Raw genomic sequence first — 16,760 nt, 5'->3', positions numbered from 1 at the left:
CAGGGAACTGTCCGCCGTCTTTTTAGGAATCTTAGATCCCGACGGAGTTAAGTGTAAGGAAGATGCTTCAGAGAAAGTCTTCGTTTATATAACTGTCATAAAAACAATGATTAAAAGACAGTTGTAGTTCCATTAATTCTGGGTGACCCAATGACTTACTAAGTCCCCAGAGTGAAATAATTAAAAGGATAAAAAACAAACTAACATCACTTGGTTGGCAAAATTGACATTGATTATATCTGAGTAGTTTTAATGAAATACATCAAGTCGAGTCTCCACCGTGAAGCATTTTTTGTCATGATATATCTACATGTATCCATACCCTTCAAATTTCCGAAAACGCTCATTATTTGCTTAACAGAAAAACTATGATTTCAAGTCCAATTGTTTTATTATTATTTTTTTGTTGAACATTTAACGTTTAACATGTAACGTTGCAGAAATCGGTCCCTAAAGACAGTACACATTGCCCTGGATTTGGCGAATGTTATGAAGTAAATTTAAATGGTTGGAAAGATGTTTTTTAAGTTACTTATCCGTAATAACTGATTGCGAATCCGTTATAACGGATTACTAATCCGTAATAACGGATTGCGAATCCGTAATAACGAATTTGAATTTTATTTTTTGTTGGCACTAATGGGCCTTCGTACAAAACTTCTGAAGAGAGTGAAACAAATATATTATGTGGCTCCAAAACATATTATTATATATTATGTAAAAGTTATTGTTTAAAGGCAGTGGACACTATTGGTAATTACTCAAAATAATTATTGGCATAAAACCTTATTTGGTAACGAGTAATGGGGAGAGGTTGATGGTATAAAACATTGTGAGAAACGGCTCCATCTGAAGTGCCAGGACGTCTTCTCACTTGGTGTATCTCAACAAATGCACTAAATAACAAACCTGTGATAATTTGAGCTCAATTGCCCTTAGAAGTTGTGAGATAACAAAGAAAGAAAAAACACCCTGGTCATACACGAAGTTGTGTGTTTTCCAGATGCTTGATTTCGAGACATCAAAATCTAAATCTGAGGTCTTAAAATCAAATTCATGGAAAATATATTCTTTCTCTAAAACTACGTTACCTAAGAGGGAGCCGTTTCCCACAATATTTGTTACTATCAACAGCTCCCCATTACTCGTTACCAAGTAAGGTTTTATGCTAATTATTATTTTAAGTAATTACCAATAGTGTCCACTGCCTTTGTCTTAGATTATTCGAGTCCTTTAACAACCCAGTGATTGGTATATTTATAAACACATCAGTATTCTTATTTACTACCTTAGCATCAAATATATTTTTTGAAAAAGTCCTGTATCCAATTGAAAAAAAATAATAAGCTAAAATAAGACCTCCCCCTCTTAGAAATGTGGAACAGTCCATTCTAGGATACTCCCCCAGATTAAACGGTTAAGATTGTTTAACTAATTGTGCAAGTTTGTAGGACTTATATTATGTCCCTTTAAACTACCACACAAATTTATAACAATATTCATGATTAGCAGTTAACTAATTGTGTCCTGCAATATCTATATATCAATATATATTTTGACTTTCAAAACATCATTTCATGGCTTTTTTAAGACTTCATGAATCTCGTCAGATGCTTGTTGGATACATTCTACAAAGTCTGACAGATTTGGTGATGTCTTGTAGCTAGAACCAGTCCATTGCATACCATCTCTCCCAACAGAATATGCCATCCCTAGTCCTGTGGGTGACACAGGAGCAAATGCTGCGCCATCACTGGCAGTATTTCTACCCATTGTGCTTGTTGATAGAGTGATGGTGTTTATGTTTGCATAGGCAGAGTCTTGGAACAATCTAGGGATGGACTTTCCTGACTTCATTGCTAAGACACGTAACGCAAAAAGGTGACGATCCCAACCTTGACCTGTCGGAATAAGATGTACAGAAGATATTCAGTTTTTAAGATTACACCAGAATTTGTTTAATAAATTTATAATAATATATAACTATATCATTTATGTAGGATTCGAACTGCCTCTAGCAATCTCGGTGGTCTATTTGGTAAGACACTGCTCTAGAATTAAAAAAGTCGTGGGTTCGAATCCCACTCAAGTAATATGCCTGTGATTCTTTTCAGAGAGCTCAAAAAAATACTGAGTATACGGTGCTAACACACATCAGTGTATATGGGTAAAACAAAAAATGATTATATATTTGCTTTCAACATTTTATTTTTAAAGATGGGTTGTCAATACATACCAGCCGTTGCCTGTGCTGAGAGCTGTCTATGTTTATCAGAACATGCTTTAAGTAAACTGACTTTCTCTGCTAGACTGACTGAAGTGTTTCCATTGAATGCCTCAGCGCATCTCTTGGTCTCGCTCGTGGCAGATCGGATTGTTTCTGTACGGCCATGTTTGTAGAGGGCTGTACTGCAGGACTCGTAGGTTGCTGCGGTGTGACCAGTTATTCGAGAATAAGCTATCTGGTGACACGGAGAAAAAGGTTTGGATAAATAGGGTGTCTCAGTCTGGCCAAGTGTTTAGGAGGATCGAGATTGTTTGTTTAAGCCATCGGAGTTTGGGTTCGAATCCCGATCATGACAATTGTATCCTTAAGCAAGCTGCTTCGTTGTAATTGTTTCTCTTCACCAAGAGGTATACATGGGAACCTGCGAGGGTAGAGGTTGATTATCAAAACGCCGCTGGAGTATCTCAGCAGACGGGGACTGTATACTTCCCAAGGAGCTGAGAAAGATTAATGTCAAGCACCTTGATACGGTTTCTATAAAATGTGTTATATAAGAACGGGTTATAACTTTCCTAGTTATAATTAATAGTATTAATCTGGTATAACCCTGTTCCATTGACATCATTGGTCCTTGTTATGAAACACTTTTTTATTATCACACCACTTCATGATCTCAACTGCAACCTTTTCAAAAAATACATATCAGAACTAGAAAGGGCCTTGATACGGTTTCTATAAAATGCGTTATAATTATTATTATTTATCTGGTATAATCCTGTTCCATTGACATCAATATTTTGCACACTACGATATTAAGGACTTGTTCAATTAGTCCTGGTCATGAAACACTTTTTTATTAACACACCACTTCATGATCCCAAGTGCAACCTTTTCAAAAAATACATCCTAGAACTAAAGGATTAATGACACACCTGCATGGCCAGCTGTGCTACAGCGTCTGGGCTCAGTCTACACTCTTTCAGGAAGGTAGATCCATATTTATTGTAGTCCATACACTGCATATTCAGCTGATTGGTTCTATGTACGTGATCAAGCTGGGCCTTCTCAATGCCTTGGTGAATAACAGTATCAAAGCTAAATTCAAGCTGGGGAGAAAGTAAAATGTGCCAATTACTATACTGGACAGTTTTTTGAATTGAATTGAATTGCTTTATTCATCAGGTATAAAAAATACATGAAATTTAAATTCCAATTGTACAGCAACAGATAAAATATAAAAATTTAAATGCACTGATAAAAGAGTAATAAGAATAATAATATAAGTTATCACACGGACGCGAGTGGAATACGGAAAAATATAGCGCTTCTGCGTCCCATATCCAACGAGGCCGAAGGCCAAGTTGGATATGGGACGCAGACGCGCTATATTTTTTCATATTTCACGAGCGCACGTGTGATAACAAATTTATCTTCCAGTCTCACTTGCAACGTGCAAAATTTAAAACTTCAGAGTATTAGTTCACGCGCATAAAGTTTAGAATGTAACTTTTGCACTGTCCATATACGGAGCGTGACAAAATGACATTTCACAATACGCGCTGTGTAATAAAAACAGAGGAAGTAGGATATAAAACAGAGCTCGTAGAATATATGTTTTTATCCCCCTAGTAGTTCGAGCAACTGATTGGTGGATTTGCGCGTACTGGAAGATAATAGTCAACATTTATATAGCGCCAAATCCATCAAAAGCGATGCTCCATGGCGCTTAATACACAGAAACATTAAAAACAAAATCCCTAAATAAGTAAACAGAAAAAAATTACAAGCAATTATAGAATTAAACAATATACAATGGAAATATACAATTTACAATAGAACTACATGTATGCAAAATTTTAAAATGCAAAGGACGTGTAAAAAACAGACCAGCTGTGACCACAATGAAATTGTAAACTAAGACATACACCAAAATAGTTGATCACCAAATTAAAAGGAGGCCGGGTTATGTACATCAAGAAGCTCACCAATTGTAGTAAAGATTTATTGCAAGGTGAAAAAAGTTAGCACTTTGAGACAAAAGACAATTAAGAACTCACTGTGGTAGTGAAGTTAATAACAAAAATCTAAAGAATCTAAAGAGCACACACATGGTGTTACTGCAAACAAAATTGATTCTTCACCATGCAATGCCTTAAATTCCATATACTTTATGAATGCTAGTAAGTCATAATGGAAACACCCAATTGGTAGATCTGGGGAAAAAACCTCTGAATTGGACTACTATGCAATGAGGAAAAACTCAAGACCAAAGAATAAAAGGACAGTAGGAATCACCTTCCTGACAGTCTGTGAGTGATCTACGTTGCTAATGGCGCCCTCTGGTGACACAGTAGGTCGGTCGATAGAGTCCTGAAAGGCCTCAGTTACCACTCTCTTCAAGGTTAATCCATCTCCCCAAGAATGCTCCAAGTTTATAAGTAAGCGTCCGGCTTTTGTAACGATGAGCTGGATCGTTTTATCAAACCATCTAACAATCAATAAAAAACAAGACTCAATGTTTTAAACGTTGTTCATTGACTTATCTCAGATTCCACTTTATCTTTCATTCAAAATAATGTTGTAAGTCGAAGGTTTGAATATGAAAATAGACAGGGTTGTTTTAAAGCACAAGTGTAACTATGGCAATTGTCACTTAGACAACATGTGATGGAGTGTTAAGCCGTGTTCGCATTGGACTTAATTTGGGTAAACTAACCGAGCCAATGGGTAACTTACCCATTTAAGTCCAATGCGCACAGCCCAGGAAGTTTTCCTCCCAGGTAACTTACCCGACCCGAATGGGTAGTTTAACCGAGCCAAAGGTGCCCAGGAAGATTGACCAGGTCAGTTTAACCGAGCCAGAAAGTCCAATGCGGACGCGACGACTCGGTTAAATCTTCCATCCGTCTGTGACCCGAAGAAGCTGACATGTTTTGTCTTGGAAGAATAAGATTTTCGTGATTATCAAACTATTCAATGTTATGCAGGGGGCCAGCTCGGTTAGTTTACCAACGGTCTCGGTAAGTTTAGCCGAGTCAAACAAATCCAAGTACGGACGGTGGAAAAGTTAACCCGTCGGAATGTTACCCAGCGTCATGAATGAAGTTACCCAAAATATTAGTCCAGTGCGAACCTGGCTTTCGGCTGAAATGATGTTTATCAGTCACTCACCTATTGCCAGCATTTCCATACAGTCCCCTCTTAATGTCTTCCACATTATCATTGCTTAGATCATCCTCCAGACACAGGCAGAACAGAGCTGAATCTATCAGCGTCATGTTGTCTTGGTTATCTGTACAGACAAATACCAACTCTATGACTTTTACAAAGAAAACTCATTCACAAAATTATTTATTCAATTAGTACCATTATTAGTGTAATTCACATGAATGTGACTATAAAGATACTTCAAGGCACTGGACACCTTTGGTAATTGTCAAAGACCAGTATTCTCAGTTGGTGTATCCAAGATTTTGACTTGCTTTTCTGACGAGTGTTAAGTACAATCATTTTCCCTGTCCAATTGAGTCAAAACTGGACAAAAATTTGATATAGGGGGGCCTATGATACCAAGAACAATCGTGATAACATAAACAAGAAAGACAAGACAAGTTCTACAAAAGAACATAACTTCTACCAAGCAGAGATACACAAATTATGTTTTTACCGAAAACCAAAGTATACATTGATACCTCACCATGCAATGCCTAAAATCCCATAAAAAAAAATTATTGTAAAAAAAAACCTGTTAAAGTACCTTTAGATAATTCTACAATTTGTTGCCGAAGACGTGTCCACGTGTCACGGTCCTGTGTGGTCAAGAAACCGACAGGATGATCCTGCGGTGGAGAGGATGCAGAATCATCAAAGATAAACTGAAGATGAGCTTGGATGATCTGTCCAGATACAATACCCCCTGATGAAGACGATAAAGGCAACAAGGTTGATATAAAGTACATGTTTGAAGCTTTGCATGGTGTGGATAAATAGGAAGGAAACTACAAAATGGTTGTACATGCAAGTTTACTATTCATATTTATGTATTCATAGTTACTCTTATTCTCCACACCATGCAAAGCTTCAAACACCATTTACAATGTCGTCATGTTCAACAGCGCGGTGCCTAGTTTTTGTACATGCATTTTAACTCCCAAAATGAGGGGCGTGGTGCACAGACAGCCACAAGTGACATTAACAGCTAGTTTTAGTGTGCACCATGGTTTAACTAAAGGTTGACGTCGACCATAGGCTGACTTTGAAACCAGCCTCATGATGATGGTTTCTTCTGTGGTTCCGATAGCCTGTTCAATGTGTAAAGCGCAGAGGAACCAGTGACGCTTTAGCGAAAATGTGGAAAGCAATGGTTGACTGGACTTTCATATGAGTTGATTGATCGTGAGTGAGTGAGTCACTGCGCATGTTTGTTGCTGGTCAGTAGTCAACTCATTATACTCGAACTTTGAGTTGTGCAAGGGGTCAGCTGAAGCTAAAAATAATATTAGTACTTATTACTTACCATCTTCTTCCAGTACATCCACTACATACATACGACCCCTGCACATCACCAGCACATGACGTTGGGTCACATCACAAAACAGCTCATCTCTGATTGGTTGAGGGATTCTCGTTGCGTTGAAAATACGTTGAAATTGACTCATATCTAAAGGGTACGCATTGCTTTTCACTGTGTGTCTGTAGGCTTCATGTGCAGACATAGACCTGAATAAAAGTGTTTTGAAGATAAGCATGCAACTGTAAGCTGGAATCTTGTCACACCCCACAGTCTCACAGGACTATCTACGAGAAAGACAACTAATGTTGCACTAGAGATGCTCTGTCCAAGCAGTTTGTTAACCTGGCACAATTCTTTGATGGCTTAAAGGCACTGTACACATTGGTAATTGTCAAAGACCAGTATTCTCACTTGGTGTATCCCATCATAAGCATAAAATAACAAGCCTGTGAAAATTTGGGCTCAATTGGTCATCGAAGTTGGGAGAAAATGATGAAAGAAAAAACATCCTTGTTGGACGAATTTGCTACAGCTACAGAATAAAAGACTTCTAGCTGGAAGTCTTTGAATATTATAGTGAGAAATTACCTCTTTCTCAAAAACTACGTTACTTCAGAGGGAGTCGTTTCCCACAATGTTTTATAATCAACAGCTCTCCAATGCTCGTTACCAAGTCAGTTTTTAAGTTAATATTTGTTTTGAGTAATTACCAAACGTGTACCTTCCCTTTACATGTAAGTGACAAAACTGTTGCAGTTAATAATATCATGTGTTAGGTCTATAACATTATTTCATATAAATTACATATTCATATAAATCAGATACAAAACTTACCCAACAGATCGCCAAAATTCTTCAGTGTCGGTCACTGCTGGGTTCTTATGAATGACATCAGGTACCAGTTTTCCTTCCCTCAAAGTCTTCAAGAATCTCAATACTGAGACGGTGATATTTGTTGCTCTAAGTATCTGATGAGAGACAAAAGATGTAAAGAACAAAGGTTTGTCAAGTAAATCCAGTAGAACTTCTGAGGTGTAGAATTTGAGGCTTTGCTTATCATTAGGTCACCAAAACAAGGAAGGAGAAACATGGAAAGACAGAGGCTCAGCGATACAGATGTAATTGCTATAGGGACATCGGGTGCTTCCAGCTGATCTTCTCAACCTAATGATAGATAGACAGGGATGGGCAAGCCATTTCAAGTTTTTTAAAGTTAATCCAAAATAGTATTAGCTGTTGCAAACTGCTAACCAACCAAAATGACCTATGATACAAATACAAACAAATACTTAGTGGCCTGCATGAAGTTTCCCTACCAGAGTCTTTCTCAAAGCCTTCCAGAAAGACTCTGCTATGGTTAAAACGTCAGCAAAGGTCACTACCTTTTTTTTTACAAGTAAATCCAGCAACACTTCTGAGGTGTAGGATTCAAGAATTTGCAAGGTGAAGATGTTAATTTATCTGTGGAATCTTACATGGTTTATACATGCCAGAATAAACTAATACTTCAACGAGATATATTCATGGAGAAAAAATGAAAAGAGTGGCATTCTCTTCAGCGTCAATATTCAGTCTCACCTGTTGCATATAGGCTGGCCTAGAGTCATCACTGATCAAGGTTACAGGATTGGAGTTGAGTACAACTGAAGCTCTGTATGTTAAGTACATGTCCAGCCAAGAATCTGCAATTAATCAGGCAATTCAAGAAAGAAAACCATTAAGGAAACAGGGTATTAGAATGACAGGAAACATCAAAGATACAAGGTACTGGAATGCGTCAAAATGTCAAGGAAACATGGTACTGAAATAAGAGCATCAAATAAACAAGGCACTGAAATTAAACAGCTACCTGAGCGGAATGTTTTCAACGGAAATGGTATTTTAACTTGTTTATAATGCACTTTTTCACCATTTTAATATAATTTTGATATGTGTACACTTCTGAGTTTTTCGTAATTATCAATTAAAAAATCAGGCCCAACCTAGAGATTTTGAAAAACTAAAAACACTTCTGCCGTTGACGGCGCGAGTGAAAGGACAATGCCGCTGACGTCATGTCTGGGAGTTTGCTTTGTTATACCTCCACGCTGCAACAAACCGACTTTACAAATTGGAGCTCCCAACTATGACGTTTTGAGGTGGTTACGTACTGAGGCTTTTCGCAAATCTCTCAGAAAGGCGCTGGATAAGGGCATTCGAAATGATTGCTTTTTTACACAATATTAAAATCTATTTATAGCAATATGACTCGATTTCCTTATTCATTGAAAACATTTTAAGTGAAATTCAGCAAAGTTGACGACTTGACATTTTCGTTCAAGCAGGTCTTTAAGGAAGCATCAATGAAAAGAAGCACTGCAATAAGACAAAACATCACGCAAAACAAGGTATATAATGACGTCCACAGGAATGAAAGAAAGCATCGATGCTGTCCCCCCCCCCCCCACCTTATGAAATACCCATTTCCCCTGACATGCCTGGGCCCCCAACTTTAGAACAATGCCCCCCTACCCAACCAAAAAAATACTGGCAATGCCGTTATAACCACTATTAAAACTATAATCATACCCCAGACTAGCCACCCAAAGCATGCCAACACCAAGAATGGTTTCCGATTCAAGTACTGAACAAAGTCAATGGTGCTCAACTAACATGGCCTAGCCTAGCCACCCAAACCATGCCAATACAAGCAATGGTTTCTCAATCAACCAAGTACTGACAACAAATAATGGTGCTCACACACAGGCCTGTTTAATTAATATTCAGTTAAGTATGTAAACTTAAAGTATCGTATATGGAAAGCAAAATTATACCTGTAATGTAGCTTGTGTGACTGTTTTTCTTGTTCTGCTCCACCAATTCAATGTTTAGCTCTGATGAAAATAGGCAAAATAAAAAACTTCATTAAAAGCCATTGTTTAAAAGCATTTTACCCATTGTTAAAATTGCACGAACAATGAAGTACCACCTTCTCATCCATTGTTAAAACATACAACTAAATATTTGGGGTGATTTGTTTCCTTCACATGTTCACCAGGCATAGGGTAACGATGGTTTGCAAAACAAATGCTCAAATAAGAGCACAAATTGTACGGTTACTAAAAAAAAGAGGAAAATCGCAACACTTTGAGACAGACTTTCAATTATAAACTATTAAAGGCACTGGACACTATTGGTAATTACTCAAAATAATTATTAGCATAAAAACTAACCTGGTAACGAGTAATAGAGAGCTGTTGATAGTATAAAACATTGTGAGAAACGGCTCCCTCTGAAGTAACATAGTTTTCAGGAAAGAAATAATTTTCACAAATTTGATTTCGAGACCTCAGAATAAGACAAATTTGATTTCAAGACCTAAGAATTAGATTTTGAGGTCTCGAAATCAAGCATCTGAAAGCACACAACTTCGTGTGACAAGGGCGTTTTTTCTTTCATTATTATCTCGCATCTTCGACGACCAATTAAGCTCAAATTTTCACAGGTTTGTTATTTTGTGCATATGTTGTGATACCCCAAGTGAGGAGACTGGTCTTTTACAATTACCAATAGTGTCCCGGGGCCGATTTCACAAAGAGTTAGGAAAACGTATGCCTAGTCCTAAAGTTAGGACTACACAGTGGTTTAAAACCCTATGTGACCCCGACATCGACAAGTTTCTGTACAATAATCGGTCAAAATACCTTCATAATCGGTCAAAAATACCTTTATAATATCTCAAGCATGTCTCAATGTCATCTTTAGGTAGATAAAACGTGGTTGTCCATTAAAATAATCCACAATTTATCGATCCGTGTCGTGATTCACGAATTATTGTGACAATTTTTATGATGTGGTTTTGAAGTCAACAGAGGGCGCTATATCTTCCGTGTGTAATGTTAATGTACACGATGTTTTTGGTTAAAAACAGCGTTCTGAAAACTTAGTTTTTGGGAGTGAAGGCGATCTTGCGGGATTTCGGCGCTATTTTATTTTCAAAGCTAAGTAGTCACTCTATCATTTTATGGAAACAAATACAAAAAATATGTTGGCCGTTGGTGCCCGATTGGGAAAATATCCAACGATTTGATTTTTGTTTATTTTCCTTAATTTTGCGATGTAAACAATTGCTTTTTTGAAAATTCTCATTTTCAGGAATAAAAACTCATTTTCGCTAATTTACCGTGAATTTCTAGCCACAACGAATGGTTACTTTACTAATCTATTACATATTTTTAGCATTTCGTCCAGGCCCTTAATGGCTTATTTTAAAGATGTGTGGCGGTATTTTTTTTTATAAGTAGCATTTTTTGACATTTTAGTCGAAGATTTCAAAGCATTTTTGCCGTATCATCAAAACTTCGGTCCGTATTTAATTTTCTACAGTGCGAAAGGTCACTTATACAGGTAATTTAAAAACAATATTTGTTTTCTCAAAAAATTTGTATATGCCTACCCTGGTATTTTTTTTAACATAAGGGTTTGTGATTTTGCTGAATATAAACGTATGTCACAATATACGAACTACAAATCCTTAAAAAACCAGGGTCATAAATTTCAAAAAAATAAAAATTCTTCAACAAATTAGTTCTTCTTGTTCAAGTCACCAAAGATATGTAGTTATCTCAGAAAAAAAAATCGGACCTGATGTCTGGGTCTTAAACCACTGTGGACTAGTAACTCGTCCTAACTCGAGATAAGACTAGTCTCTTTGTGAAATCCACCCCAGTGTCTTTAATGCAGTGTTTGTAAAAGATAAACAAGTGGAATCTCAACCCACCATGACCCTCTCCTCTCTCAAACTCCTCAACTATGGCCTTCGTCTCCTCAAATTCCTCTTGGCTGAGAAAAGCTCCTTGGGTTGCTAGGTAACGTTGACAGGTGTCTTGTAGTGTTGGGATGGGTAGCTGTGGAATGGCTGGTTGGAAATGCATTGTGGGAACATGACTGATGGTTTGAACATAGTCCGATGATGAGAAAGATGAGCTGAACAGAAGGAAAGTAAAGGTACATGTGAGATGGTTTACAATTACAGGGAAATGTATACCATTATTTTATTCTATTCTAAATCTAAAGCCCTTTAAAAAAGGGGAAATTCGGCTCGACTTTTATACACATTCAGTTAGAAAACAATAATATTAAAAATAATAACAAATTCTTATAGCGCATTTCACAATAAACCGTATCAATATGCTTTACATTAGTGCCAATAACATCCCTTCAATAATCTTTCTCAGCTCCATGGGGAGTATACAGCCTGAGCTGCCTTGGCTCTCTGAAGGCTTTTTCATTCACAATATCAACCTCTTCCCTTACAGGTAGCCTACCCCCTTTATACCCCTGGGTGAAGAGAAGAAATTCTAGAAAAGTATCTTGCTCAATGACACAAGTGCACGACCAGAATTCAAACCGACACGCCGATGACTTCGACACCAAAACTTGAATTTGATTCATCCTGCAAGACACTTCCATATGGGAAACTTTTTTAGGGGCACCATGCAAGGCCAAGACCAGGGCAACAGAGGCAGAGACCATGGCCTCTGTGAAATTCACTGACTGGCAACAAATATAAAAAAAAACCATGGTGGTGATGGGGATAAATTTCCACAGGATCTTTCTTGGAGTGAATTCCGTGGAATTTACTATGTTGTGTGTAGTATGAAAAGGGATTTGCATACACAATCTAACAAGATCAAGCGAGACCAGCTTGTGATAGCTCAACTTGCAATTTTTTTTTTGCAGCACACACAGTGTTTTACTCAACAATGTTTGTGTATCTCATCAGTTTTGAGTTTGCATCCAGGACCAGTTTTACAGAGCTGCTTACAAGCAAACAACTTTGCTCACAACTTTTGTGCTTAGCAAAAGGTAGCAGGATACCAGTCATAAATGGTTCATATGACTGATATGACAAGGTGTTTTTTCAGGGAACATTTAAATCTGGTAAGCATAATTCTGATGATTAAGCAGCTCTATGAAATTGAGCCAAGGATTGACAAAAAGAAGGCATTTGGTAACTATTTTATCAGCTTCACCGGCAAAGTCATCACAAATCGGTTTCCAGAAGTCTCTAAACAAAGAGAAGCACCTCACTGACCTTGATGTAGAAAACACTCTTGTCTTTTGAGGTATGTTACGTGTACATCTGCCTGATAAAGACACCTACAATGAATGAAAACATTCACAATAATTTTTTGTTTTTTTTCTTTTTTTTCACGGAGGAAATTATTTACTTACACTTAAAGATGCTATGTCAGATTTTGGCCGATTTGACCCACAAATTTTGATTTAAAATTAAATAGGTATTTTGATGGGAGTCGAGAAAGTTACAAGCTTTCATTTGAGCCATTGCTCGAAAAAGTCCGCCAATTATTAGTAGCAGTGAAATAAAGTGCTCAAACTTAGTTTTTGTCGGGATCCCGACAGTATATCACGTGACCAATTCTTATGTGTTTTATAAGAAACGTTTTAAATTTTTGTCATGGTTCCTGACCATTAAAAGTAAAAGTTAAACTTTTTTTTGTTAGAGCGGGTGATGCTCTTTGAAATACCATTCACTTAAAAAAATCTATTTTTTAATGTTTGGGGCAAAAAATCTGACATAGCATCTTTTAAAATACAACTACTCATTTTACAAACATGCTGAAAATACTTTATAAATACGGAAACAACACAAAAGAAAGATCAGATTAAGAGCACTACATGATTTGTTTTATACTAAAAAGGATCTAGCCTCATTGCGTAAACGAATGTTTAAAGGGAAGGTACATGTTTGGTAATTACTCAAAACAAATATTAACTTAAAAACAGATTTGGTAACGAGCATTGGAGAGCTGTTGATTGTGAGAAACGGCTCTCTCTGAAGTAGCATAGATTTTGAAATAGAGGTAATTTGTCACTAAAATAATAAAAAACTTCTAGCTAGAAGTCTTATTCGTATCTGAAAGCACACAAGTTCGTCCAACAAGGGTGTTTTTTTCTTTCATCATTTTCTCCCAACTCCGATGACCAATTGAGCTAAAATTTTCACAGGTTATTTTATGCTTATGTTGAGATACACCAAGTGAGAACACTGGTCTTATTATTGTTATTGTTTTATTTATTATGCAAGTTTAGGGCTACAAGGTTAGAAAACATAGACATGCAGAAACTCAGTGGAGCTGAAGCTGGGAATTGACATTTCTCTTAAAAGATGGCAGATCATAGGATGAGGGGAAACATGCACCAGGCAAGGAGTTCTAAAGAGATGCAGTATGAGGGAAAAAGCTACTGGAGTAGCTCTTTATGCAACTACCAATAGTGTACCTTCCCTTTAAACTAAGAGTACGCCTTATCCAATATCCAAATTGGGTCCAAAACATTGTTGAAAACTTGCATCTATTTAAAAATGAACCAGCCTCTCACTCTCTATTTTTGTAAGTCTAATTGACATAATTAAATGTACAAAGATAGAGCGTTATTCTTTTTACCGATTTTGGCCAAGAATGAATTTGCATTAGAATAATGTGAAAGCAAATCGTAGTATGAAGAAAACTTTCTTATAAATGTTTCTTCGTTCAAAATATTGTGTACAGGTGTTAAAAGTGAAAAATAAAAAGTAGAGATTTTCATCAATTTTTCATACGCATTTGTTATAATTCTTTTAGTTGTGCATCAAAATGTATGTTAACTAAATAAGGGAATTAATGTGTGGTGAAGAGGTTTTCAACTAGTGGTTTAATCCCAACGAGGCCTGGTTCTTGACAATTTTACAAAGACGAAGTCGAGGTAAAATATCAAGAACCAGGCCTCGGCGGGTTTAAACCACTAGTTGAAAACCGATTCAACACACTTTGATTCCCATTCATAAATACATATTCGGTCAAAAAAAATCAACACTTTTTGGTCAAAAAGTAAAATAAATGCAGAAATAATAATTGATCAATGATTTCTTTCAACACAACACCCCTCAAGCTATGAAATGGTAAGGCCCTCGGATAAACAACTCCTTATAAGGGAATGCTGTGTGCGTCGCGCATATCGCGTAATGTGGCACAACTGTTTCAGCCGTTGCTCTCGACCAATAGAAATGAAGAAACTGTCTTATAAGCACAGGTGCAAGCTCGCGTGCCACACCCATGTTTTAACACTTTTTACTGGTCATAAACAAAGGTTTATACACACCCACGTGACGCCCTCTGCGAAACTGTCTAAGGTATTTATGATTATGAATGAAGCATTATGAACTTCCTATCTATATAATATTAATAATGTGTTAAATTTGATAATATTTACCAGTTTCTTTGTGATCCTTGTTGCCATGGTAATGCTAGACTTCTCCAACTCACTGATCCACAATCTCCAGCCTCATCAGCCCTCACTCGGCCTAGGTTCATATTAAAAACAAACACAATTTTAACAATTTGGTATTTTGAATTTTCATGGCGCCCTCACTCGGCCTACATGTAGGTTCATGTATTAAAATAAAAACAAACACAATTCAATTTGGTCTTTTCATGGCGCCACCACTTTTTTTACTGATTTTTACAAAAAGGGATATCTCATTTTTATTTCATTGACTTGAGCTTTTTGAAGTAAATAAAATACTAAATTTCATATCGAATGAAAAAGTGGTGGCGCCATACGGAAACTTTTTTCATACAGACTGATGACATGATACTAAATGATACTATATCGTACGAGGTCCTGTTTTCGAGGTGTCCCTAAAATCGTGGCAAATCTTTTACCTCTCTGTGCGCAATGTAAACAGTCCCTAAATAAAAAAATTGTGGTTTTATTTGCCAAGCAAAGAGTCTCCTCTCCCTTGACCAAAACTTAGAAACACGTAAGGCTCCACTGATTATTTGCACTTTATTTAGGTATTTTAAGCTTTCTACAAGGTACAAAAATGTCATAATGTTGAGGCCATATAAAAATATTTGCCCACCGAAAAAGTTTCATCAAACACTATTTCATTCACAAATCATGATGATCAAATCATGCGACTGAATATTTTGCTGAGCATTCTGGAAAAAAAATACAGAGGCTTAAAGAAGCCATGGTGCCTTATATCATTTTCTAATATTTTTGGAGATTTTTATTTTTTAACCCTCATTATCAATATTATTATTAATATTAAAACTTAAACGATCAGCTTGTTGATTCAATTATCACCGTTTATTAATACGCTTGATTATAAATTTTAAGAGAAAAAAAGGGGAAAAAATAAATAAAAAATCAGATTTGAAAGCCAATGAATAATGATTATTCACACTTTTTATTCAATTATTTATTTTGTTATTTTTTGCAAATTACCATGGTAATTTTAAAATTTCATTAAAAAATATTTTGAATAAAACGAAAACAACTGCTGGCTATTAGAGTCATACACAGAGTCTCAAAGAACACTTGTAGTCACTGTAAGTGTAGATGTGTCTTCCATGTTATGGCTTCACCGGGAAACCATGCTTTCTTGTTTGCCGTGAAAACAGGAAAAACTCAAAACAAATGGGGCCAGTTGAAGTCATCGAAGATCGGTGTGTAGTGTGAACATTTCAATAGCCATCAAGTTTTAATATATGTTTGCATACTTCATATTAACAAAAGAAGGTAATTAGGGCATTTGTTAATTAAGGCATTATTATTAGTATTATTTTTTTTCCCAATTCAAAGAAAAAGGCATAATAAATAATAATAGCGTGAAAACTGGTAAGGGGAGGATACCGATTAGCGTTAGGTGAAGGTGGGAGCAATTAATCGTCTGGAAAAGTTTCCGTATGGCGCCACCACTTTTTCGTTCGCAATAAAATAATATAGTATCTAATTTGCCTGATTGATATATCCCTTGTTGTAAAAATGTGTGAAAAAGTGGTGGCTTCATACGGAAAGTTATCCAATCGTCTACCATTCTACCGTGCGCAGAGGATCGAGAGACGATTTAGATTCACGATTAAGTTATTATTACCAAACGAATTCATGATAATCACGTACCACATACATGGGGGCTGCCATCTTGAAATTCAATGCGTGACGTATTTTCGATGTTATGTAGGTCAGTGGGTC

The 16,760-nt window shown here is 36.5% G+C and overlaps 1 protein-coding gene across 2 annotated transcripts; it reads right to left on the bottom strand.

The window, feature by feature from the left end:
• Window positions 1-1,171: 1,171 nt before the first annotated feature.
• On the bottom strand, window positions 1,172-16,747 carry LOC117304397 (carnitine O-palmitoyltransferase 2, mitochondrial-like). 2 transcript variants are annotated; one of them, XM_033788831.1, is made up of 14 exons: window positions 16,689-16,747; window positions 14,994-15,084; window positions 12,817-12,881; window positions 11,500-11,705; window positions 9,554-9,613; window positions 8,319-8,422; window positions 7,575-7,708; window positions 6,744-6,946; window positions 5,985-6,143; window positions 5,399-5,519; window positions 4,523-4,715; window positions 3,160-3,333; window positions 2,237-2,462; window positions 1,172-1,901 (listed from the first exon to the last, which is right to left on the bottom strand). In XM_033788831.1, the coding sequence occupies exons 2-14, from the start codon at window positions 15,018-15,020 to the stop codon at window positions 1,576-1,578; spliced, it is 1,998 nt and encodes a 665-aa protein (XP_033644722.1). In that variant the 5' UTR covers window positions 15,021-15,084; window positions 16,689-16,747; the 3' UTR covers window positions 1,172-1,575. The 2 variants fall into 2 exon arrangements, with proteins under 2 accessions (XP_033644722.1, XP_033644728.1); XM_033788837.1 differs by having other exon boundaries at window positions 16,663-16,702.
• Window positions 16,748-16,760: the final 13 nt, after the last annotated feature.

The sequence above is a fragment of the Asterias rubens genome, chromosome 2 (genome assembly GCF_902459465.1).
Source record: "Asterias rubens chromosome 2, eAstRub1.3, whole genome shotgun sequence".
Taxonomy (NCBI): domain Eukaryota; kingdom Metazoa; phylum Echinodermata; class Asteroidea; order Forcipulatida; family Asteriidae; genus Asterias; species Asterias rubens.
The sequence above is the reverse complement of the archived record's forward strand: the minus strand, read 5'-3'. Positions and strand labels throughout refer to the sequence as shown.

Excerpts from the sequence above, each read along its gene's own strand:
- LOC117304397 (XM_033788831.1), bottom strand. The coding sequence starts at position 15,020 with ATGGCAACAAGGATCACAAAGAAACTG. Across the intron at positions 9,614-11,499 it reads TGAGAGAGGAGAGGGTCATG|AGCTAAACATTGAATTGGTG; the intron begins GTGGGTTGAGAT and ends TATTTTCATCAG. Across the intron at positions 4,716-5,398 it reads TATGGAAATGCTGGCAATAG|ATGGTTTGATAAAACGATCC; the intron begins GTGAGTGACTGA and ends ATTGATTGTTAG.